Source organism: Prinia subflava, chromosome 2 (genome assembly GCF_021018805.1).
Source record: "Prinia subflava isolate CZ2003 ecotype Zambia chromosome 2, Cam_Psub_1.2, whole genome shotgun sequence".
NCBI lineage: Eukaryota > Metazoa > Chordata > Aves > Passeriformes > Cisticolidae > Prinia > Prinia subflava.
In genome coordinates, this window is record NC_086248.1 from 15,262 (window position 1) to 40,963 (window position 25,702).

A 25,702-nucleotide genomic window follows, 5' to 3' on the forward strand; every position below is an offset into this window, starting at 1 on the left:
TTTTAAATTAAAATAATATTGGTATAATTTCTCTTTCTCTGTTCTTTTGTGGGGTCGGTGGATTTTTTTTTTTTTTTTTTTTTTTTTTTATGTTGTTTGTTTTGTTTTGGATTTCTTTGTTACTAAACAATGAGAGTTACAAGATCAAGTCTACTTTGTTTTCTCGCTACCTGTGAAATACACCTCGACTTCAAGGTAATGTTCCTGATCCTGTAAATGGCTACAATGAGAATTGTTCGGGGGAAAAAGGAAAAAGAAAAAAGAAGGCCCCTTGGTCTTTAGAGCTTTCTCTGTTCAGGATTTCTAATTTAGCAGAAAATACAGAGATTTCTCTAGCTGCACTCTCAATTCTATCCGGACGTGGAGTGGACATGGATTTCATTTGTCACCTCCTCTGTTCCCACCAGCCAAACTTCTACATACTTGGGCAATAAAAAAGTAGATAAAAGAGTAGAGAGAGAGGAAAAAACCAAACCAAACCAAACCAAACCAAACCAAACCAAACCAAACCAAAACACACCAACACAAAGAAAACATGAAGAAAAAAAAAAAGTTTTCAAATAAAATTTCAAGTAAAACACAGAAAAAAATAAAATTAAAAAGTTAAAAAGGAAAAATTAGAAAGAAAGAAAATAAAAAGCAAAAATTAAAAGGAAAAAAATAAAAAGGAAAAAAGTAAAGAGGAAAAAAATAAAAAGGAAAAAATAAAAAGGAAAAAATAAAAAGAAAAAAATTAAAAAGGAAAAAATTAAAAAGGAAAAAATTAAAAAGGAAAAAAAATAAAAAGGAAAAAATTAAAAAGGAAAAAAAATAAAAAGGAAAAAATTAAAAAGGAAAAAATTAAAAAGGAAAAAGTTAAAGAGAGAAAAAAAGAGGAAAAAATAAAAAGGAAAAAAATAAAAAGGAAAAAATAAAAAGGAAAAAAATAAAAAGGAAAAAATAAAATAGGAAAATTACAAAGGAAAAATTACAAAGGAAAAATTACAAAGGAAAAATTAAAATAGAAAATTTTTTAAAAGAAAAAATTTAAAAATACAAAAAGACATCACTTATTAAAAAAAAAACCCTACATAAAAAATTCAAAGTAATTAAAAATAAAGAAAAAAGTATAATCAACTTTACAAAGAGATTCATTATGGCAATTCAACACTTAGCAAGTTTCCCTGGAAATTTACAGACTTGTGGGCATATGGTGCTGAACAATGCCTGATTTACCAACATGAAATTGGTACATTTCCTTGGCAATGTGCCCTGAGCAGTACAAAAATTCCAATCAGCATGGAAAATATGAAAAAAAAAAAATTCTTTACTAAAATGAGAGAGAGGAAAACCAGCAAATCCAAGGAACAAAGAACATCTAAATCCCAGCTTGCCTGGAAAACAAGCTCAGGAATTTCTAACAAGGAAAACTTTTGCAGCTTTGGAGGAATTTGGTGCAAGTTCATGGAATGATGATTTCAAATCTGCTTCCCCTGCTCTGATTTTAAAGGGAAGCGGCATTAAACACGTCAAGTTACTCCTGTCCAAGAAGGATCCCTATTTTGTGTGAGTAACAATCCCAAGAAACTCCAGTCTTACTTGTATTTGACATCTCAAAGTCTCAGCAGAGTTGGGAAGTTTCAATGAAACAAAAGAGCCACAATGCCTGGAACAACAAAATTCTACTTGGCCAAAATCAGGACATTTATTTACAAATCCAGGGAGGAGGAGGAGGAGGATAACACCAGGAACACACTCCAGCTGAAAGTCACCGTTTATTGGAAAAGGCAGGAAATAAAATGGACACTCTCTGGTTCTGCTCCAGCAATTCTCCGGGAGTCGGAGATAAAAGTGGGAACCTCAGACCAGGACAGGGCATTCCAGGGGCTCTGCCTCGCAGGGGCTCTCTCCTCTTTTGCCAGCTGCCTGCAAGAGGAAAAACAACGGGAGTCAAGTGTCAAACCTGGGCAGGATGTCCTTGGTTCAGGCAGATGGAACAGGCCCCCCCACAGAGTGAGTCCAGGCCGGGTGCCGGGGAGCTCCGGCAATCGGGGGCCGCCCGTGGCACCAAAGGGCTGGAAAAGCAGCCCCGGCTGCCCGGGTTTGGTGCCGGCACACGGCAAGGTCTGGCCACAGGGGCAGCACTCAGTGCTGGGACCGCAGGAGAACGGCCCAAAGCCGGGTCCAACATCCAGCAGTGCAGGCAGCACACCCCGGGAGAAACTCAGGGGGGAGAAGCCCCCCGGATGCTCCCTGCACACTCCACGTTCCCGGCCTTTGGCAGCTGTGCCAGGGCCTCCCTCAGAACACCGACCTCACCGTGCAGCTCCTGCTAAATAGGAGAACCTGGGGAAACCACGCAGAAATCCAGGCATTTCCAGTTCTTGAGAGCCAAAGCGGCAGCAAAATGCGTGCAAACTTCGTGCTGCCGCACGAAGGGAAAACAAACCCAGCGCCTCCCACAAATTCAGGTTTATTAAAATAATCCCGGTATATTTTCTCTTTCTTTGTTCTCTTAGGCAGTGGGTTTGGGGGCTTTTTAGTGGTTTTTATGGTTGTTTTGTTTTGTTTTCAGACCCTGAGTCTGAAGGTACTGGTTCTGCTCAGAACAGTTCATTTCCAAAAAGCAGTGAAACTAGGAAAGGTGCTTCCAAGAAAAACGTGGCCTAGGAGACACATGCAGCTGGGTTCCACAGTCCCAGTCCCCCTCCCAAAGGCTCAAGATATTTCTGTACTTGCAGCACAGGACTAGGAATCGGGGTGAACGCAAACTGGTTTGCTGGCTTTTCTTCTGCCAGAGATACAGAGCGGAGCTTTCCTGTTCCTCGGTTTCTTTTGTGTGGTAGCAGGGGTAATTGCAAGTGCTAAGAAAGTGATCAAAAATATCCATAAGCCTTCTTATAGTGATTAAAAATATCCATAAGCCTTACCATAAGGTAAACTCAAGACAATTGCTGCTGCCTCTATTTATCTGTCTTTTGAGTTGCTCACAAGGTGATCCTTCGCAAATGCTGGCGCTGACAAATCCAGCAGATAGATACAGCAGCCCCAGAAGTATGTGTGGGCATTTGTGAGGAGTGATGTGGGCACTTGCCCCCCAGATTCTCATCCGCATGGGAAATAGATGGTTTGACAGGAACAGATCCTGTCTCAGCTTGGCCAGTCCCAGCTGTCTCTTACTAAAGAGTCACAGAGACCAGGAATGCTCAGGCAAGAGGTAATTCCTCAGATTTGCTGGATGTAAATTTGGGAGAAACATGGTAACTCATAGCTTGTACTGCTGGAACTCCCTCAAGATCCAAACCACAGGCTCTGTTCTCCTGTGTGCTGCTACCAGTGGGGCAGAGTGGGGAAATTCATTCCGAGTTTTTGGAGAAAACTTCAAATCTCACAGTAAGTAAGTAAGTAAGTGCTAGGTAGTGTTAGGTAACAAAAAAAACCACAAACAAATCCCAAACCCAAAGAAAGGGCTCAAACCTGATCTCAGCAATTCTTTCCATTCGATTCTCTCCTCGCTTCTTTCATCCTGTGAAAGCTCACCCGGCTCTAACATTCTCTGTCCACACAGTAACTCTTTCCAGCCTTGGTCAGTGTCAGAGCCACACACTCAGCTTTGGCTGGACAACCTTCAGCTTCCACAGTCCACTTCCTCAGACTGTTCGCTCCCAACTCTTCCTACCTGCAGTCACAAGATTTTAGTAGAGCAAAACATCAACCTGATTTACCATGATTCATTTATGATTACTATTTCAAGATAAAGTTACAGCAAAAGCATTAAGTCCATTTCCACAGGAGGCAGAAGAAACATGGCTAAAAGTTAAATGAAGATCTGGAGAAGTGAATCAGAACGAACTAGAAACAACTGATCCAATTTCTGAGACAGCCAGAGGAACCTAATGCTGTGCTTGATAAACAGAAAATGCTAACTACCAAGAAAACTGAAGGAAAAGTGGCTAAAAGTCTTGCAGAGCACAAGACAGCAATTACAGGAAGCAGTCCAGTACATGTTACAATGCACTGAATTGCTCTGAGTGGAATAAGCTGTTCTGCAGAAACCATTGAAGCATATTAAGACTTCTCAGAGGTGATTTCAACAAAGAATGATGTAAGGTTAAAACTCACCCTGTGCGGCACCTCTTGCAAGACAGCTGGGCTTTCAAGAGGAAGCGGCTCCTCGTGAATGCGAGCTTGCTTTTCCAGGGTTCCTGGCCTACAGCTGAGATGCCACAGGTTACATCAGGTTACAGAGCACTTCCCACTCTGAAGCCAAAAATCCAAACACAGCACTCCTTTAGAACCCTGAGAGACAGCCGTGGATTCTGGGGATACGGGATACAGTGGAAAATGGCACCAAGACACCAAGAACAGTGCAGTGCTGGCAGGCAGAAGCAGCATCCCTTTGCCAGAAAATGCCATTCTGCAGCCAAGTTAGTGCATGAGAGAATTTTACTGCCATGCAATAAAAAAAGTACTCTAGCAGTGGAATGAAGAAAAAAATCTCCAAACCCTGTCCAGAGTACCAAGGGGAATATCCACAGCAATACAGCAAAATAAATGGGAACTTCAGAAAAAAAAAGAGACATTAAAACCAGTCCAGATGAACAACCACTGTCTATTAGGACAATGCCTGCACAAAAGGACTCTGGTGCGGAGCCTTAATTGAGGATACAGTTTTTAATAACCCCTTTGAAGTGCTATAAACCAACTAAACCCAAGCACACTTTCATTTTCTAGACAGATTTTAAGACAGCTGAGTGAGAGTCTCAAGCACGTACTCAGTTGTCAGAGTTGCCTTTGCCCATCTTAGCAAGGACAGAGCAGATGTGGCCAGCACAGGGCAGAGCCACCCCAAGTCCTGCCCGAGCCCCTCTGGCCACACTCCCTGCTGATCATGCGGACCCCTAACAGGCTCCAGCCAGGCCTCTTTGGTGCTTGGTTTGTGAACTCTTCCAATCAAATGCGAAGGAACCCTCTAGTGCCCTGGACCTGGTGATATTTTCTGGGCTGGAATGCAACTTCCCACACAAAAGGCAGGCCAGGTTGGTTTGTTTTGGTTCTTTTTCTAGGATGTGCCTTACACAGGTGATGTTCCCTACAGCTGAGCACTGGGATGCCAACAGCACCAATACAGAAAACCACCGTGGGACAGAGCAGCAGAAGACGCTCCCTCCAGCCTTGCCAGAGATGTAACAGGAGCACCCTCAGTGCCATGCCTGGTGAGTGCAGTGGAGCTGGCAGGCTGACCCATAAACATTCTGCACTTACCTTTCAACAGAGTCAGTACGGACACAGAACAAATCCCTCTTGCAGTCGAGATGCCTTGAGGCGTGCATGGATCTGCTGCCAAGGGTCCTGGAGCAGCCAGAGCAGAGTAGGGTTTCTACCATGCTGCAAGCAAGGAATAACATTTATTCAGAAGAAAATAAAAGGAGGCACCTCTCCCCATCCCTTTTCTTAAAAACAAAAAAAAATTTTAAATCATGCATTAGAACTTTTTTAACCTTTCATTCATGCTTTACACAGTATAAATGATGAGCACTCATCTTTTAGCCTGAATTTGCATCAGCTCCTCAGGCTGGCTAACCTCAGCAAGACCAAGACCATCAGAATCGCTGAATTGTGGAAGGGGCCTTCAAGCTCACCCCATTCCACCCCCGGCCCTGGGCAGGGACAGCTTCCACTATCCCAGGGTGTTCCAAGCCCCGTCCAACCTGGCCTTGGGCACTTCCAGGGACACAGGGGCAGCCACAGCTTCTCTGGGGAACCTGTACCACGGCCTCACCACCCTCGCAGGGAAAAATTTCTTCCCGACATTTAATCTAAAGCTGCCTCCCTTGTCCATCACTACATGTCCTTGTGAGAAATCCCTCTCCCTTAGGCCATACGCGGCTTGTACAGCCCACCCCAGATAAGTGCTCCAGGGGCTCTCGGGCCACACGAGCGCTCCGGGCCCTTTGCCGGTCCCCAGCGCCGGGAACCCCGACTCCCCCGGGACTGTGTCCAGCCAGGCCCGGCCCTCACCATCCGCACTCTCCGGGGAGCTCGGAGCCCTTCCGCCCCGGGTCCGCGGCGACGCTGGCGGCCGCAGCTGCGGCGGGAGGCAGGGCAGGAGGCACGGCGGCAGCGACCGCGGCGGCACGGGGGTGGCAGCGCTGGTACTCACTGCGCAGCAGGATGGGACCGCTGTCCTCGACACTGAACGCCAGGTGCGGGTGTCGCCCACGGGGCGCCCGCAGCCGGCGCACATGAACACCATGGGCGTGGGGGCCGCGTCCGCCCGCCGCTCCTGCTGCTGCTGGGCCCGGTCGGCGCCCGGCTGCAGCAGCGACAGCGAGCGCTCCAGCTCCGGGCACAGCGCCATCGCGTCCCGGCCGCCCGCCCGCCGACCGGCCGGCAGAGAGCCCGACAGCGCCTTGGAATCGCCCGCCGAGAAGGCGGCAGTGACGGCGCACACCGCCCCGGGACCGCCCCGGGACCGCCCCGGAACTGCTCCCGTTTTTTCTTCCTCTTTTTTTTTTTTTTTTTTTTTTTTTTTTTCCCCTCTTCCTTCTGTCAAACAAAGAGGAAAGATGTCTCGAATACACCTGCAGCAGAGCCTTGGTTCGGCCGCGGCTATAGGGTCCAAACCGGGCGAACTCGGCGAGGTTCGGCGGGGCTTGTTCGGTTCGACTCCGTTCCAGTCGGCTAAACGCGGTTGGGTTCGGCTGTTATCGGTTGCACTCGGCCATTTTCGGCCGTTCAGCTTAACTCGGCCGATCTCGGCAATGCTCGGCTCTTTTCGGCTGTTCGGAAATCCTCGGGTGTTTTCGGCTCTTCGGCTACACTCGGATCTAACCGGCACAGCTCGGCTATGCAGTCGCTTAGATTCCGCTCTTCGGGACAGCTCGGCACGGTCGAACCGCACTCGGTGCCGCTCCCCGCGCTCCCGCAGCTCCGCTCGGCTCCCTGAGGGCGGCGCCGGCCGGGCCGAGGCGCCGCACGGGCAAGCGGGGCCGGCTCCCGTTAAACACGCAGCGCTCGGTGTTTTCCTGCTGCCGAGTCCCGCGGGCGGCCCGGCCATCGCACGGACACGGCCGGGAGCGCGGAATCGAACAGGAGCTCCCGGGCAGTGACCGCACTCGGGCACTAAGACCCCGCTCCCAGCCCGGGGCTCCTCGGGGCCGGGCAGGGGGCAGAGCTGCAGCACCGCGCTGTGTCCACAGGGCGGCAGCACTGGAGACCTAAAATGTAAAAATAAATTTAAAAAATTATTTTTAAAATAAAAACAAATCCCACTGCACTCTTTTCGCTAACAACTCCTCTCCTAAAAATGAAACAAAAATGAAAAACAACCATAGAGAACCCCACATAACCAATCATAAAAATAGTAAAAAACATGAACCAACTTACTAAACTCAAAACTCTACAACTGACCCTAAACGTGACTAAAAAACCCCTCTATCCCTACACTTACTGAAAAAATAATAACCAATACTCTATAAAATTAGCCAAACTAATGAACAACATGAAAAAATCTAGACTACTAAAAAAGAAGCATCACTGCCCCCCAAAAAATACCTAAAAATCCATCAATACCCACCTTCCCAAAAATAAAAGTAATATAAACCACCAAAACAACAAACAAATCAAACTACAAAAATAGAAAGATCAGAAATAAACCTAAAATAACAACACAAAAAAACCCCAACATAACAACAACAACCACCCAAAAAAACCAAAACAACAAACAAACAAACAAACAAAACCCAAAACAAAACAAAAACAAAAAAAAAAAAAAAAAAAAAAAAAACCACACAAAACCCACCAAAAACAAAACAAAAAAACCCACCAAACTCAATCAAAAAAAAAATCCCACAAAAAAACCCAAAACCCATCTCAATAACCCCATAATGCCTCAAACCATCCAAACAAAAATGCCACCTCTTAATACACACAAAACAAAAAGATCAGTGGAACCATAAACAATACCTCCCACATTAGCTGCAACTATAGAACATACTGCAATCAAACAAGCCAAAGAAATAAAGCCCTAATAATACAAGAAATCAAAATCCAATTCAAATATTAATATACCCTAACAAATGAACTACAGCTCACTACCTCCAAACCCACCAAAACCAACACTACCTACTCACCATAATAAAAGCCACAAGCACCACGAAATCAATAAAAACCTGCCCTCTACCTCAGGCTACAGCCCATGACACCAATGTAAATCTTAGAAAACATTTCCTTGAAATACAGAACAGCCCACCAAAAAAAATCAACAAAACTCAAATCAAACACAACCTGATCAACACCTACACTAAGAAGCAGAACATGAAATCAGTAGACCACATCCCTTATAATATAACATCTACATACAAAATAAAACTACACACTAAATTATTAAATACCACCTTAAAGCCACTAAACAGAAAAAACTTTTAAAAATGAAAAACTGCATCTAACAAAACACCTAAAGCTCCACCAGGCAAGCTGGCCTTACAATCTGAACCCTTACATACAATAAACAAAACCAAAACCCCAATAATACGTTTCAGAAGTCTATTTTAAAAAGCTACTTAAATTAATTCTACCTCAAATACAAACACATCCATCCATTAAGTTATCTTCACTCCAAACCCAAATGACACAAAATAAATACCAAAGAAATAAACCAAAACACCACATATCACCGAATAATGTAATATTGTATAAAAACCACATACACAACGTGACATTCCCGTTCCAGGGAATGAATGTGCCGGGAGCGCTCCCCTCGAGGCGTTCGAGGCCGGGGCAGAGGCGCCTCAAACGCAGCAGCACAGCCCGATTTAAACCCCTCAAATGCTGCCAAAGCTGAGCTTTGCTTCAGCCTAAGCCCTGAAACTGAGGCAACAGCGAGCGCTCACCTCACCCTAAACACACAGAATGGCAAATAAATGTATTCTCCCCTTCAATTTAATCCCCGACAAGAACAGAAAAGGAGCTTGTTTCCTCAAATTAAATCTCTCCAATGATGGGAAAAGGGAGATTTTTATCTCAATTCAAACCCTTTTAAAAGAGCAACAACGGGGCTTTGCAGCCACTTTAAACCTCAGCATGATAAAAATGGGGGAGTTACCCTCAATTCAAACCCCAAATACAACATTTCCTCCCTTCTATTTAAAATAGAACACAGGGATTCCCTGTCAACTGATACCCTTAACACCCTGAAAAAGCTACGTTTTCCTTCAATCAATACCCCTAAAATCCCAGGTGAAGGGGAATTCCCCCCAGTTTAAACACACAATAACAAAAGAGGAGTTTATTCCCTTAATTTAAACTCCCTTTGTCCTCATAAGCCCCCATTTTTTCTGGGGCCACCAGGGAGGGATTGGCAAGATAAAATTGCAAAGGGAAAGGAGGGAAGTCCCCCCTACAAACCCACCCTGGCTCAGCTGCTTCTGCCCCGTCTAGCACAAAGGTTTGCCCCCAGCACCTCCTTCAAGCACTGCCCCACACCCAAGTGCACCCAGTGCTCCCCCAGAGCCAAGGAGAGGCTCTGACCATCATGAGACACCCCCGGAGCCCAGCACAAGCCCCTCTCCTCCGGCAGCTCCAGCCCAAAGGGAGCTGAGGGAATCCCTCCTAAAGCAGCCTCGGCAGGAGCTGCCCCTCGTCATCCTTCCAGCTCTCCCTGGGGCTGCTGCCACTCCACCCTAGTGGAGACCAAGAAAAGAAATGGGACGGGCAGCACGACAGTGATATTAAAATATAATAGGGAACAGGACAGAAAGATACAGTGAGAAACAATGGCCCACAGAGCAGGAAAGAGTGACGGAATAAAAAAGGAAGAGGGATCCTGAGAGAGGCATGGAGGACAGAGAGTAGGACAGAACAGATAAGAAGCACAAACAGATAAAAGGACAGAGTGACACAGAAGGAATATCAGGGAGGACCTGGGCCAGAATGAGAAAATGAGGGGCAGTGAGCAGGGCTGAGCAGTAAACACACACTATTTTTATTTCTTTCATATAGATCTTATTTTCTTACATTTTTCAAGCCTTTTATTTTTTAATATATATATAGAAAAGTTACATTTGTATTTCCAATTCCAGTAAAATTTCTTATATCCTAAAATCTTGTATATAATAGATACATTTTTATTTGAAAATCAAGTTATATTCAAATCAATATTATACACACAAAAATGAGAAACTTTACAGTTTTTAATACATAAATGAGTATGAGCAGAAAATCTGTATTTATTTTAGGTCTGATGATGTCCACAGTTGCACAAGCATAGTGTGACAATGATAACATTACTATCTATATTTAATACTAGGATATTTTGAATGGCAATATATAACAAGCCAAGCATGTTTTATAATCTGCTATTTAAAGAAAACTAACAATAAGCTGATAACATGCAGCTTGGGATCTATCTGTAATTATCACATTTCTGGTTAAATTACAGCTCCTGACTGTAAAACCCCTGATAAATTACAATTTTAATCAATTACTCCTCAAAATAAATAATTGTGAGACATAATGTCATTAACATAATTAAAATTTATATTCTTGCATATATAACATAGACCTTTATCAAATACCAAAATGTATTGAAAAATATATTTGTCAATTGCTTTTATGTGTTCTGTGAATACAGCAAATTACAATACTGTACTGTTGCTAAAATATAATTTTAATGTATCCAGTTTCTGAGGTGCATATAGTACAAGAACAAATATTTGTAAAGGTCCAGTTTCACTTCTAACTTCTGAATAGTTGTCTCTAGTCTGCTGCATATATTTTAGTATTTTGATTATGGATTATGATATGGATTAAGACAATGACATAATTCTTGGTCTTTTCAGCACATACTGAAAAATTACAAACACAAGAAATTAAGAGCCTTACCTGAATGAATTTACCTCTCAGACAGAAATTATAGTAATTACCTGCCTGCCTTTGATACGACAGTAGTTTCTGTCTGAGCATTTCTGCCCAGCGTTTAAATGTTTCTGGTAGATCTTCAAGCATTCTTCATCTGAGGCTTTTCCCCCCCATAGAAATCCTGCAGAAAGGAAAGATAAACCAGAAAAATTGTTGGTAACACATTCAAACAACTCACATCTAGATATGTAACAGCAGGAGACAGAAGCAAAATTTTTGGGTGATCTGACAAATATTGAAAAGAAACAAACTATTTCTCTAACACAGTAGGCCCACAAAAGCAAAACTGACTGAAGAACACAGGGGTTTTTTACCAAGGCAGAGCAAGGTGTTACTACCTGCCTAGAAGAAATTCATAATAATCCCCTAAAAATACAGAAAACCTATTTTTTTTTAATTAAAAATACGATCACACCATTAAATTATCACATTGGCAATATTCACTGTTTTTCAGGTATTACGTTCAGGATGATTTAATACATTTTTCAGAGCATACACAAATAAATATTCAGAATGCCTAAGTACCTTCCCCTGCCTTGGCACAGATTCTCCTCAGAAGCAGCCAGGACTCAGAGATATTCTAATTGCTCACCAGAGAGCATTGCCATGTCACTGTCACAAAAAAAGCAATCTCAAACAACCTCCTGTACCCAAAACTCACCTTAAGAGCTTACCGTGTGTTTTACATAAACCAAAAATATTTGAAGTTGTTTACTGGAATTGTTTTGAAACACAAAATGGAATAAAATTCCTAAGTGCTTAAGCATCTTAGGCATTCATTTGAATAGTTTTGCATGGCATATATGAAATATCTCAGTTCTATATAGTACAGCTGCAAGAAATCATATGATAAGGGGATTTTTTTTCCTCATTTATTCCTATCAATGAAATATTGAGCACAAGAACATAGTGTATAAAATGTATTGGTCTCCTTGGACATGAAAATATTGGAAAGACAGGCATACATCCCTAAAGGTGGCTGTGGATTAGACTTGATGAACACCTGCCAGCCTTCCCCCTCAGCATTTTCTCTAGTATGGTTAAGAGGGGGAGGTACATACATACATACAGTGCTCCAGGTATGACCAGGGGATATCAGGAAGCACAGCAGTGCTAAGACACTTAATTTAAACAAAAAAAGAAACTGGATTCCAGCTTTTGAGGTGACTTTATCTGGCAGCAGTGCAGTAGGATTCCCGAGGATGCTGTTCTACTGTAGAACCAACTTAGAGCCTCCCATTTTCTATTCTGCAAGAGCAGTTCAAACAGGATGCAGCCCTTCTTGCTGAGATGCACCCAGAATGCCGGGCTCAGTGTTGTTGGTGAAGGTTAGAGTTGTTAGTGAAGCTGTGTTTTCCACGGTGTTATCTGCTTGCTTGAACATCATTTCCTGTAGTTATTAATTTTCTGCTTGTGCACGAAATCAATTTACATCCTGACTCCCTATGCTTATTTCGCTTTTTTCTTTAAACTAAAAGAGTGAAAATCAATTCAAAATTGTTCTGCAGCTGCTGAATTATTCTCCATATAATGTCTTTACCAATGCTGAGGGGCACCATCATGCAGCTGCTTATAGGAACTGGATTTCATCTCACTGAGTGAACGGCGAAGGATCAGTCCCTGCACATTAACACTGTGGGAAAAGGGAAGATCTTTCAACTCCAGTCTTTCTTAAGGAGATGCACTATAAAAAATGTTCCAGCTATATGAAGGACGGACAACAGGGGCTGCAGCAGAGGTGGAGCAGGGAGCTGTGTGCGTCAGAAAGAGAAAAGAAAGAGGTGCTGTAGTGGCCAAGGATGGGCCGCTAGCCCCTCTCACGGCAGGTCCAGTGCCTCCTGCAGCCTCAGCCTCACCTGAGACGCCACCTCAGCAGCCCCGCCCGGCCAACTCCAGCACCGCCACCAGCACGTCCCGCCCCGCTGCCCCGCAGAGGAAAGGGGCTGCCGAGCTGCGGACCCGGTCTGGGCCACGTCCCCCCTCCCCACCTGCAGCTGGGCTCAACTGGGCTCGGCCGGGATTAGGCTGGGCTCGCCTAGGCTCGCCTTGGTTCGGCTCCGCTCGCCTTGGTTCGGCTGCGCTCGCCTAGGCTCGCCTTGGTTCGGCTCCGCTCGCCTCGGTTCGGCTGCGCTCGGCTGAGCGCCGCTCGGCTCGTCTCGGTCCGCAGCTCCGGGCCGGCCCCGCCGGAGGCGACGGCTTGGTGTGCGCGGCGGGGCCGGTGGGCGTGGAGCGGAGGGCGGCCGGAGCTGTCCGGAGGCCTTGCGGGCTGCCCCCGACCCTGGGAGGGCGGCGGCATCTCGCGTCTGGCAGGCCGGGCGCTGGCCGGGGTCCGCAGCGGGGCCCGGCCGTGCTTCAGCGGGCCAGGGCTCTCCGCCTCACCGCGGGGGCACCGGGAGGAGGCGGCGGTGGCGGTGAGGAGCAAGGAGCTCTTGCGGGCCGGACCCCGGGGGTGGCCGGGATCGGCGGCAGCCGGGCCTCCCTCGCATCCGGTGCGGGTCGCGGGCCCACGGGGCTCTGCGGAGGGGCCTGGGCCGGCGGAGGCGGGGCCGGGAAGGCTCCGGGACCTCGGCAGAGACAGCTGCGGGGCTGAAGGCGGGGTGGCCGTCTGCTCCAGGTCTGTGCTCGCATCCTGCTCAAAAACACGGCGCTATTGAAGCGGGCATTCAGATCAGCCCTTTGCTGGCTGGTAGGAGAGTTCTCTGTGCAAATGTCCCCTGGAAAAAAAACTGCATGTAATCTCGTTCTGTCATATGAAAAGATTACATGATGAGGGATTTTCATAATTAACCTTTGACTCTCGTGCTTTCCTAGTCTGGCGTTCAGGGAGAGAGATAGATGACGTTGAAACCATTCACTTATCCGTTGCCCGAAACAAGATTTCTTCATGCTGGCAGGCATGTGTACAAATTTAAAATCCGGTATGGCAGCTTCAACAGGTACGTGTGTTAAAGCTGAGAAGTCTGCCTGCTGTTAGTTGACTGCATGTGGCAGTGAGTTAACACAAGATGTTCGAACACAAAACACAAGTGGGTAGAAACTTCACACAGAACAATCCTTGTGAATCAGGGATGTTTTTTAAGAGTAATAGATTAGGAATTTATCTGCCTACTAAGTATTTTTTCCTGTTCAGCAGGAATTATATTTTGTTGCTGTTTAAACTGTTACATGAAATGTAGCTTAATTGCATTTTGGCTGGGATGATTCCAGCTCTCTCTTTGTTTCGCAGCTCTCCCAGTCTCAGTCTCACTGAAAGTGCTGCCAAGGAATCAGAGGTAGGAGCTGAGGCAGGTCCATAGGACCTCTGATGGGTGTTAGGCTGAACAAATCATATGCTTGTTACGGGATTGAGAACATTTTGTCAAATGCAGCATTTCAAGTGTGGGTAATGGGGAACTTCCCTGGAGAGTCTGAGCATGAAAAAAAAACCCAGACAAAAATGAAAAATATTCCTCAGCAGGCAAAATTTAGTGTAGAAGAGTCATGCTTTTGTTTGAAATATTCCAGAGAAGCTACTGACAGTTCAAACTGGACAAATGGAAACTCCTGTTCGTTGAGCTAGTCGCCCCCAGTTCCTCTCTGAGTCCTCTTCAGAGTCATTTCTGCAGGAGCCCTTTCCCAGGATTTCAGTCTCAGCCTCAAAATTGACCACTGCTTTCAAGTTGTCAGGTTTGACTAGCTGCTAGACCCTCTTGGTTTTTCAGGAGCTGTGGCAGTGCTGGTGAGCTGGCTTGATAGAGGCTAATCTAATGCTAAATTGCACATGCTTTCCTTGCAGCTGTGGAATCAATGGGTGTTCCCAGCCATTACTAAGAAATTGAGACAAATGTACTGCCAACTCCTTCCTATTACTTAATTTCTAAAAATCTTCAGACTACAGTAATAGCATTAAAAACCTTACTGAAGAAAATGTGCTGATTTTAATTGATATGAAGAATTACTCTTTTTTTTCACATTTGAAAATAATGAGGGGTATAAAAATTTTGTGTTTGTAGAGGAGGAGTTTGTTGAGGCTTAACTGCAGTTCCCTTGTAACTGATTTAGGTTACTATTCAGAGAAAGAAGAGTAGGTAAATGCTGTGTGTGTTTTGCTGGAAAAATAAAATTACACTCCTTAAATTTAAAAGCACACTTCTATTTTCCATAGTACTTCTTCTATGTTAATTCAAGATTGACATACTCATTCACCTAAATTTCTGTGAGTCTGTTAGTGCAGTGCACTCTAAAATGGCAAGAGGGAGCAGGAAGAAGAAGGGGGGGAGGAAAAGCAGAATATCTAGAACCTGGTCTTCCATGATTCATGCAAACTGTAATGTTAATTTTTTCCCAAGCCTTGAAAGTGTACATGACAGTGGAATTGTGACTGTGTTTTTAATTATTTCCTTTGTTTATTTTTTTTTGGCCTCTCCAGGAAGTGGTTCGAGTAATCCTTGGAAATCTTGATGATTTACACCCATTTTCTACAGACCACTTCACTGTCTTTCCATGTATCCTTTCTTTCCTACTCATAAAAGATGGAATGACTCGTATCTGTTGGGCATTGCATAAGTCAACATTTATGTGTAGGAGTGTGCAGATCTGCGTCAATCTGTGCAGTCTGACGTTGGCTGAAGGTATTGTGGGCACCTCAGGTGTTGTCTTCACCAGAGAACTGATGTGACAAGAGTGTTTTGCAGTGTTTTCATCCAAAGGGCCCTGGGTTCCAGATCAGCTTTAGCCAGATCAGGTGAGGTGTATTTAAGTGCCAGAAGCCCACCCCGTGCTTGCAGGCACAGCTGGTGCCTTGTTCCCAAAGGTTCCTAGGAGGTGACGCGCTCCTCACAGGCCCAGCAGTGCTGGCCCACGGGCAGGGTGCTCACAGTGCTGTTCTTGTGAGGGCCCTCCAGGTTCAACCACCGTGAGCCTTTGGGGATGGAGGATGGCAGCAGGTGTGAGTCTGTGCTCGTGTCTCAGACATGGCTGAGAGAAGCAAAAAGCACCTCACAGAGTGAGCTTTACAAGGAGCAGTAGTTGAGCTAAGGTAATTCCAAGTCCAGACGGGCTTTTGAACACACAAAGCCTGCAAGATTGTCATCCAGTTGTGCTGGTCCCGAAGCCTAGAAACAAATGTGAAGCACATGTCAGCATTCACCTTACTGTGCTCATGCCCCTCAGTCCTGTGGGACCAGTGAGCAGATCTTTTCCATCTTCCCTGAAGTTTGCAGAGGCATTGAGCTGCTGTCAGTCTGGCCTGCTGTCCACAGTGCTGTGCAATTGCACAGCATCGTCATGTAGAAGCTGATACTTAACTATTGGCATGCACAGGTTTTGAGGAGTGTAGTTTCCTGAGATTTCACTTTTGATATCGAAGTGCTGAGGCATTTGAGATTGGATTATTCTAGCTAGCAGCTGTACTACAGGCTCCTCCACTTTCTAGGTGTTTTTTCATCACAATGTACCAAGACTGGCCTTCATTTTTTTCTTCTGGCTTGTGCAACTGGACAGAATTTAGTCATGTCTGCTACATATTCTGCGGATTATTCATTTAAATCAACGATAAATTGATAAAAGATATGGTAACCATTGATATTTCTGTTGTAGTTGCTGTTGTGTAATGGCTTAAGAAGTTACTCTCCTGAGGCTTTAGTTGAAGAGAAAAGTAATTCAGTTAAATATTAGCGTTTTCCAGTCCCAAAGGTGTGTCAGCTTCTGGATCAGATCTGGCATTACCTCCTGTGATTCTGAGTGCCCAGGAGTAATGAACACCTCCAGGGCATTCCCCTTCTGTCTTAGAAGACTGCATTAAGCCTCCTAATAGCAGGCAGGAACGAGGCCATCCTCTTTCTCTGTCCAAAGCGGGTACATATGACAGGAACTTATTCCTGTCAGTCAAGAAGATAAGGTAGCCAAGAGCATCATTATACAGGAGACACCCAACCCAACCAACATCATTGGTTTCCTTCTCTAAAGCTCAGCCAGTTCTGCCTGTGTGTTGAGGAGTGTTTGGTTCAGAAACTTGTTTTTCTAGAACTTGTGAGTCCATCCACATGCTCAGCCAGCACTGGGCCTGGAAGAGAACTGTGAGCTCAGAGGCCTGGCACGAGGAGCTCTCTTACAGTTGGTGTGTCAGGCTCCTCTCTGTGGAGTGACTCCTTGTTAATCACCAGCTATGAGTCCTTCAAGCCAAAAACCAGGCAATTTCAGTCCTTAAAGGAACTGACTGTATCAAAGTTTCATCATCTTCTGTCCCTGGGATGTTAGTTTCTGCTAGCAAATGTGGACTAACAGAATTCATTTCACGTATTTCTCCCTGAGATCAGAGGTGTGTGAGGAGAACTGTGTCCAGCACCACTTGTTCTTCCAAGCAGAAGCTCCTGGATGTCAGAACTGCACTCACATGAAGGAATGGCTGTAACTGTGCTGCTTGTCATGTCAATTATCTTTTTTCCCCCATTTTGAACTGTTAAGTAAATTTAATGATGCTGCTTCTATGAATCCAAATCCTTTTCAATTTTAAAGGGCATTTTAAGATAATTCCTTTTTAATTAGGAAGACTGCTGAGGGATTTTACAATTCATAGGTTTGGAAGAGCCTGGCATGGTTTTTTGCAGGAGGATGTCAGAACTGAAGCCAAACACAGTTAAGGGAACAGAACACTATTAATACAGGTGACTGCTGGGGCAGTGTGGATAAGTGAAGCTGGATAAGCGTTTTCTGTAGCGTGTTATTGGTGCAGTTTCACAGGTTCATAGTAACAGGTTGTATTTGCTCCCTTGTGCACATGTGCAGCGTGCTGTGACTTTTGAAGCTTTTGAAGGCATGGTCTTCAGGACTCATGCTCCTTTGAAATGTTAGTGTTGTGTTTTTAAGTCTTACCATTCTTCTCAGATTTGAGTAAATGGGAGCGAGTATCAAAGATGAAATTCAAACATGAGAATGTCCATCTTGTGCCTTATCCCTACATTTGTACATTGTATCTGGAATTGAACTCATTTCAGCGAAACATATCTTGTGGTAAGTCACTGTGATTATGTTTGGGTAATTTCTGGAAATATCTATGATCTATGTCTTGCTTTTCTCTTTTCCTTCACCTACTGTATCTGAATCAGAGAGAAGAAAACTGCATGTGGGATGACTGTACTGTGAGTCTGAAATAGTGCACAACAGGGTGTTCTTTATTGTCTCGTATTGCTTTTCTAAAATTTTTCTTTCAGTGGTCTTTCCAGCCACTGCTGACTCTTTAGCTGGTATTTTTATGAAGCAATGCCCAGTGACTCCCAACCTTCGTTTTTGAATGTCAGTCATTAGAGTGGAGCACATACATATAGATGAGACACATGTTTTTCTCCCTTTTGCTTGACTTCTTTGTTGACATAGAACATCACATTCTTTGTTGTTATTTTCCTAAAGATAGAATGGATTTTTGTAGAAAAAATAATTATAGTAATCATGGTAATAATGTCTTTTGTATAATAAACATTTTCACCTCAACAGTGTCTCTTTTTCCAGGTTTTCTATGAATTCTCTGAACAACCTCAGGCCACAGCTAAGGCCTCTGTGGGACTCTACATTTAAACTCCCGTTTTCAAAACTGAGTATTCTTACTATTTCCTGTTCTAATTATAAGGCTCTGAAAAAAGTTACCTTTTTTTAATGACTGCTTAGCAGATAATGTGATCTTTATAAAATGGCCAGTTAGTAATTTCTTAGTCTCGCCTATTTGCATTCCCTATCAAACATCCTATGTTTGGATGTAAAAACTTCTCACCATGGAGAGTTCAGTCATTTCCCTGTACACCTGCAGTATGTAATTGTCCTATCCAGATAGTTGTACAGCATTGATGTTCCAAAATTAGGAACAGTGGAAGGCACTGTTACTTTCAGGCTTGATGTCTCAGGTTTCTCTTGGTGGAGATTTTTCCTCAGGGAAATACGTGTGAGTCCCATACGTCCTACAGCTGGCCAGTATTCTCTAGAGGCTGTGTTCCAGATGTCCTTCATTGTCCATCTGGTGCCCAAAGCACAGCGAGATGCTAACTGTTCTTCAGGCCCATCTCTTCTGAAGACACCTTTGACTTCTTTAAGACAAGCAATTGTGCCATCCCATTGATCTCTGGTGTCCATAGCCAGGAATCCTGGTTCAGAAAGAGCTGCATTTGAATGTTTTCTATTTCAGTGTATCGTGTGGAGGCCCAGACTGTTTCACAGTAGTTTAGCTTGCTCCTGGAAGGGGAAGTGCAATGCAAAAATGTACTGTTCAGTTGGTTAAAGAAAGTCCAGTCTAAATATTCACCAAATTTTATACTTCTGTTGCAGGTAAAGAAGTAAAGAAGGGCACTGATGAGCTTGTAAGTTGTGCATTTGGTTTTGTTTGGTTGTTTAATGTATGTTCTAAGTATTCCTGAGAAGCAGAATATATGCCTTTAGGCAATGCTAGAGTTCTCCTACTGCAGTCAGTCAGCATAAAGTGGCACCAAATTCTCCTGTAGAACCATGCAAGGGGAGAGAAGTTCTTCTGGCAGTTCTGCTGGGCTGGGAAAGCAGTCCTGTATCGGGACCTGAGAGCCTGCTGCCTTCAGTTCATGGATTTTTTGCAAGCCTGACTGAGTGAGCTATCCAATGTTTTCTTCACTGGAAGAGTCTGTGAGGTTCATATTGCTGAGTAATTAAGTAGTTCCCTAGGTATTGTATCATAAACAGTAAAGTTATGTTTATTTGAGAAGTTTTTATGTAATGAAAGCTTGGGGTAGGTTTATTTTCAGTATAGGTAAGTGTCTGAAGTGAATTAGTGAAGAATAATTCAAATACAAATTCCCTCAAGGAAGTAACAAATTCCACTAAGGAATTTTTTATCTCTGCATTCCTGCTACTTGCACTCCTTGGCAGTCCGCTGAAAATGGGGGAAATGGGATGTCCTAGAAAGAAATACTTTGTTTAAAACTGTTGAGCATAATTCTCTGGCTGACTTCCCAGTGCTTGTTTTAGTCCTGAATTCTTTTTTGGTGTTCAGTGTATAAGCAGGAAATATGAATGTACGTTAATTATTAATTTTGGTCTAAAACAGAAATGCAAATAAATTGTTATCAATACCAAATTTGCAATGTTTTGAAGGTCAGGAGAAGAAAGGAAACGTTTAGGTTTCAGATAAAAACGTGTCAGTAGCTCCTGTACTTTATCAGAGTTTTTCTGGTCATTCTTCCAAGGCACTTTCTCAGTTTATCAACACTGTATGGCTTTGGTTTCAAATACACCCAGTATTTTACAATGCTTCTCAAGAAGGGAAGGGTCTTGTTAAATAGGAAAGAAATCTGTCCCTTCAGAGTTAAGTCAGTGTCCCAGGACTGTGTCTTAGCAGGGCTAATGTCCAGGGGCCTGCACTGTCCAGGGGCTGTTGTTTCCCACAGCTCCCTTGATCGTGTTTTTTGAAATCTCTGCCTATTCCATACCTACTATTAGTTCAGTCTGGTGTGCTAAAAAGTCTTCTAAATGAATTGCAGCTTTATGTTATGTCCTGACAAGGGAGGTGTAAAAATACCTCGGTGAAAAAAGTCCTCATTGTAGCAGAAAAAAATCTCCAAATGAAACCACACAACAAAGAGTGTAGAGCTTGCTTTTTAATACTTTCAGGAAGCAAGTTAACAAAAATCTCTGTGCAATAGAATTTAGCATTATGTAACAGTTTCTGGGTTCCTTTTCTTTTAGAATTCCTCCAAAGCAAATGAGCTTGAGTTTAGCCCAGCATCCCTTACTAAAGACTGTGACCAACTGAGTTCCTGTGAGTAAGGAATTCCTGGATTCCACTGAGTTTCATTGCCCTGGGCACGCAGAGAGTGTGTAGAGAGCGGGGTTGTGGTTTTGTTCTCGCTGCTGTTTCTTACAGGGGAACCTGTGGAATTTGCCCTTGAACAAAAAAGAGTAGCCAGTCAGGCTGAGGGTGCAGTGCAGCTGCTGCAGCAAACGGACCAAACAGGAAAGAAAGGGAACATGAAGTCAGAAGGAAGAGGTCTTTCACAGTCCTGGAGAAGGTACTAATCCTGCACTGATGAGCAGGGGCAGTCCTGGCTCTGTCCAAGCCTGTGTCAGAGGCTGATTCTGGCAGTGCCAGGTTGTTCTCCATCATTTTGAAGGATTGAGACATCTTTTCTGCGGTTAAACCAAAGCCTTCCAAGGCAAAAAAAGGGATGTCATTTTATCTCATGCTAAGGGACAGCATTCCCACTAAATGTTCCTCTTCCGAGCAGTCTTTGGGGAAAACTCCTGATGAGAGGGGGTCACTGAACCTCCCTCACAGCCCTTATGCAAAGTGGCTTTTCTCAGCTGAGAAGTGCCAGCTGAAAGGGTCTTCCCAGATGGGCCTTTGGCCCCATTAAGGTGCACGTGACCTTTATCTGGCCACTGAGCAAATTGCACTTTGTAACTCTGACTGCCAAAGGCACCATTCTGAATAGAAATCAGTCACTGTACAGACGCCTGCTGGCTGCACAGAGGAGTTCTCTCCTGCTGCCAGGGCTGGATCCTGTGAGTGCCGTCCATCACTGCACAGCACCAGCTGGATACTGGCAGCTGCTGGTTTTTGTTAGTTTTTTTAAAAATAAAACTCCTTGTTAATTGTAATCTGTGCTATTCTTTAATGACTGAGACCAGGCCATTAGTGCACAAGTTATTCATTGTTTCCTCTATTTTTTCAGTTTCCCTCTGTATTGTTTTATGTCTTTCTGTTGGACAGAAATTAGTTTTTTCCTGATTTTCAGAGAAGTATTTTAAGTGTAACGTGCTCTTCTTGTTTTTGTTTCCCCAGCATCATCTTTGCCCCACTACAACATCTTTTTGGTGGAAAAAAATGACCTGGAAGTACTAATTGTTGTGGAAAGGTAGATTTGTAGTATGAATATTGGGTTGCATTGTTTCTTCTGTAATTCAGCTTTTTAATTCAAGCTTTTTGCTTGTCTTAGCTATTAAATGCTTTAAATTAAATTCTACTTTGCTAACGTTTTCAAAGTAACATTCTGAAGATGTTGGGTTAGAACAACGTGTTGGGTTTTTCTTCACATCTTAGAGGTTTTGGAATAGAGCAAGAAACTTGAAGATTTTGATTCTTAAGTGTCATAAATTGAAAATTTCATGTTATGTGGTATTCTAATAAAACAAACATCAGCTTGGAACTCTGTGTTATTTTAATCAGACTTACCCATGCAGAAGATACTCTTTCCCTTCAAGAAGAAGCAGTGGTTTCTAGTATTAGATGGACTCCAGTACTATGCTTCACAGCATTAAAAAGGTCAAAATTATGGATAAAAATTTTGCATTAGATATTGCCACTACACTACAACTTGGGCAATTATTTATGCATTCAATATGTAATGGGATGAGGTTGGAATTGAAGATTTCAGACATGCCAAGGCTACACTAAGGCAGCTTTTTGCTGCCATGCATATCCTTTTTAAAAGATCTGTCATTCCTGAACTACCCCCTGAGTTGGGCAGCTGGCTGTAGGTGATTCTGCTGGAGCAAGGGCTTGGGCCCAGTGGCCTCCAGAGTTCCCTGCCAGCCTTGGCCACAGTGTGATGTGATGAAGTGTTTCCTGAGAGAGTTTCTTTCCCTTGTTAAACCGTGTGTATCTTGACCCATGAGTGTTTTCTCCCGTTTGCCTTTGTGACTTTCTCCCCTGTCCCCCTGAGGGAGTGGGAGTGGGCAGCAGGGGGGTCACCTGCCAGCAGGGCCACCCCCTCCCACCCCTGAAGGGGCTGCAATCTGCAGAGAAGCTGGGTGGGAGCACAGGCAAAGCGAGAGGCCACACTGTGCCCTGTACCCTGTGTGTGGCCAGTGGCATCGACTTGCAGCTGTAATGAGCAGGAGGAGAGAAGTCTGAGGGGGTGCTGAGCCTGGGAAAAGGCAAGAAGAAAGCCAAATTGGTCTACTTCAAATGAGCATGTGCCCTGGGTAACCCAGGATGTTATTGTAGTCCATATCTATCCGTGCCCAAAGTTGTTACTGTCTCTTAAAGATCCAGCCCCATGGCTGGAAGTTGGCACTCAAGGGACAGGGGTTGCTGGGGTTCCTTTTCAAAGGCAGGGGTCTCTCAGGCAGACCCCTCTTGCCTTGTGGTCTTTGCTCAAGGCAGAAACTTTGCTTTGGGTTTTTCTGTTGGTTTTTTCTTTCTCCCCCTCCCTTTTGTTCCTCTTTTGCATCTTGCACTGCCTCAATGCAAATTCCAGGAGTGCCTGTCAGCAGCACTGTGCCAGAAAGAAGAGTGGCCTTGCTCCAGTCTGAGTTGCCCATAGCTTGCCAGCAGTGCCCAGCTGAGGCAAGAAGGCACCAACTCACCCCAGCCCAGCTGCTCTGCTTTGTCTTGCTGTTCTGTGCCACAACAAAAGCAAAATCTCTCCATGAGTTCTAGCTGTTTGCTGAGTATCACCTGCTGGAATGGGCCAGCTGCCTTTGCTGCCTCTGCTGCCTTTGCTGATGGAGAGATAAGTAGCGAGGAAGGCTGACTCTATTTTCCCTTTGTCTCCCTAAACATGGTAGCCTGTGGCAGATGCCACCTTGAAAGAGGGGAATACTCCTTCTCTTTGGGTTTGTCTTCGTTCCTGTGGAGTTTGTGGGATTTAGCAATTCTGTATCTAGTGATTATTTCTGCCAGTAAGGAGAAATGAAGTATGAGTAGATATAAGTGGATTGTGTACACTGGACCTCATCTTGACCTCCAGGGGACTGCATGTTGAGTTTTGTCACATGCACCTGCACAGGACAGAGGGCTGTGAGTGGCCTCTCAGCTGCTCAGCACAAAGTAACCAGCAGTCATCTCCGGGGAGACCATGGGGACAAGTGATCACCTCACAGGACTGCAGAGACAAAAGCCCCCTTGTCTCTTCCCTCCCTGGCTGCCCCATGGCTGCGCTTTGCCATCCTGACAGCCAAACACTCTCCTCCGGGTCTAGGACTAGAGGGAGAGATGTGGACCTTGAGGTGGCATAGTTGGACATCCCCTGTGTCATGCTGCTGGGGAAGTTGGTGTCATTTCTGGGCCTACCAGGCCACCACAGCATCCCCACTTCTCTCTGGGACAGCTCCATGGAAAGGAAGGGGTTTGGTGTCCCTTTGTCCCCATGTCTGACTCAGTGTCATGGGGTACTGGAGCTCAGCCTGCAGCAGCTCCATGTGGGCCTTCCCCATGTCCCTACAGCTGGAGACACCAAAAATGGTGACATGGAGCAGTGACAACTGGTGCCAGTTGTGCTTGGAAGGGTCACATACCTTGATACATGGATACCTCTGCCCCTGTTGTGTTTGGTTGTTATCAGGGCACCCCACCTCAGACTTGCCCACAGCTGTGGTTTCAGCTCTGCCTTTGCCCTCAACATGGGCACCCCCAGGAAAAGGGGAGAGAAACTGCAGGAGGGAGGAGCAGTGGATACAGGACATTGTGGGGTGAGGCTGGCTCTGGTCCCCACATTGTCCCTCCAGCACTGGACACTGCTGCCAGTTTGAACAGAGCAGGGGGATGGCTCCCACCATTTCTGTTCCATGCACAGGGGCCTCTTGGAGAGAGGGGCCACGTTCATCACCAAAGCTGGTGGGAAGGAAAGGAGAGTTGCCAGGCTGCAGCTGATCCTCAGGCCCTCCTCTGTGGGGGTGTTTAGGGCAGAGTTCAGGCTCCCCTACACGGTGGGGTGCAGAGAAGCAGAGCGGTAACTCCCAGGCCCCATGGCATGGATACAGCTCTGTGGAAAGGGGGAAGCTGCATATCCACTGCAACTCCCTGGAATGAGCTTGATGGTGGAGTCCCATTCCAGCTTGAAGATCCTGTCCAGCCAACTGCCACTGCTCCAGGAGTCTGATGACTGTCAGAGGGAAACAGCCCTTTCCAGGCCCTGCAGCCCATCTTTCCCCTTGGGGACAACCATGCTATAGCTGCTCTAGTCCCTTCATTTCTTGCACCCCAAGAAGAGCTCCTGGAGGACTGCTCCCTCCGGCTGTTCCTGCAGCCATCCCTGACCCTACAGCTGTGGTCTGAGCTGGAAGTGCTCATCACCTCAGCTCTGGGAAGTCCCTTCCCCAGGATGATACCAGCACTGCTGAGGGCTCAAGGGATATTACCATCAGCTTTTCTCCTTCACTCTCTTACCCCTCAGAACTTTCCAAGGCCATGGTCCAGCTCTCCTACACGCTTGCCACATCACTGGCTTATGTACCTGTGCCCATCAGAGTGGCCTGGCTGTGGGATAGCTGGGAGGTGACAAAGAGGCATGGGACCAGTGCACAGCCTGGGGGCACAGAGAGGCCAGGCATGAGGCTCTGTGGTGGGAATAGGGCTTGCCTGCCCTGTGGGAAAAACAGCCGTGTTGTTATGAACCCACCTGGCAGCTCAGAGCAGGTGGCAATGTGTGTTCTACGTAGGGCCAGGTATGCCAGGCACAAGTAAGGGGCATTCCTACCAGGGCAATGGATGCCCTGGCATGGCCAAGTGACACGTCCACCTGACAGGGTAGAACAGAGGACTCAGTTCACCCACATCACCCTGATTGTCAAGGTGCTGCTGCAGCCATGAGGGACCGCTCCTGCATGCAATGAAATGACCTTGCTCACAATCAAATTCCCCCAGCACTCACAGGGAAACTCAGGATGCCCCAGCTCACTCCATGTGGGAACCTCAGAGCCCTCCCCTAAACCTCAGTGCCAGCCCCATTGGCTGCCAGGGCCATTGGCACCAGCAGCGCTGCCCAGGCAGAGCCAGCCTGAGGAGACAACTGCGGCCACATCTCCCAACAGTCTGTTATTCCTGCTGCTGCACCCACTGCTGCACACTCGGGGCCTCCCTGCTGGAACT

At 45.4% G+C, this 25,702-nt stretch overlaps 2 protein-coding genes across 9 annotated transcripts; one reads left to right on the forward strand and one right to left on the reverse strand.

The window, feature by feature from the left end:
- Positions 1–1,004: 1,004 nt before the first annotated feature.
- LOC134563604 (uncharacterized) lies at positions 1,005–13,025 on the reverse strand. 8 transcript variants are annotated; one of them, XM_063421689.1, is made up of 7 exons: positions 12,888–13,025; positions 10,905–11,020; positions 6,001–7,199; positions 5,245–5,367; positions 4,102–4,298; positions 3,457–3,658; positions 1,013–1,905 (listed from the first exon to the last, which is right to left on the reverse strand). In XM_063421689.1, the coding sequence occupies exons 3-4, from the start codon at positions 7,037–7,039 to the stop codon at positions 5,360–5,362; spliced, it is 1,047 nt and encodes a 348-aa protein (XP_063277759.1). In that variant the 5' UTR covers positions 7,040–7,199; positions 10,905–11,020; positions 12,888–13,025; the 3' UTR covers positions 1,013–1,905; positions 3,457–3,658; positions 4,102–4,298; positions 5,245–5,359. The 8 variants fall into 8 exon arrangements, with proteins under 8 accessions (XP_063277800.1, XP_063277793.1, XP_063277785.1 ...); XM_063421730.1 differs by having other exon boundaries at positions 1,005–3,658; positions 4,102–4,195; positions 6,143–7,199; XM_063421723.1 differs by having other exon boundaries at positions 1,005–3,658; positions 4,102–4,239; positions 6,143–7,199.
- On the forward strand, positions 12,201–22,037 carry LOC134547817 (uncharacterized). Its single transcript, XM_063391930.1, has 9 exons — positions 12,201–12,227; positions 12,939–13,513; positions 14,126–14,171; positions 15,308–15,383; positions 17,764–17,889; positions 19,192–19,223; positions 20,578–20,650; positions 20,756–20,900; positions 21,674–22,037. The coding sequence occupies exons 1-9, from the start codon at positions 12,201–12,203 to the stop codon at positions 21,717–21,719; spliced, it is 1,146 nt and encodes a 381-aa protein (XP_063248000.1). The 3' UTR covers positions 21,720–22,037.
- The last annotated feature ends 3,665 nt before the right edge of the window (positions 22,038–25,702 follow it).

What these genes read in the sequence shown, in the direction of transcription:
- LOC134563604 (XM_063421668.1), bottom strand. Translation starts at nt 7,039, where the DNA reads ATGGCCGGGCCGCCCGCGGGACTCGGCAGCAGGAAAACACCGAGCGCT.
- LOC134547817 (XM_063391930.1), top strand. Translation starts at nt 12,201, where the DNA reads ATGCCGGGCTCAGTGTTGTTGGTGAAG. An exon ending in CTGTGACCAACTGAGTTCCT is followed by an intron (nt 20,651 to 20,755) that starts GTGAGTAAGGAA and finishes TGTTTCTTACAG; the next exon opens with GGGAACCTGTGGAATTTGCC. An exon ending in CTTTCACAGTCCTGGAGAAG is followed by an intron (nt 20,901 to 21,673) that starts GTACTAATCCTG and finishes TTGTTTCCCCAG; the next exon opens with CATCATCTTTGCCCCACTAC.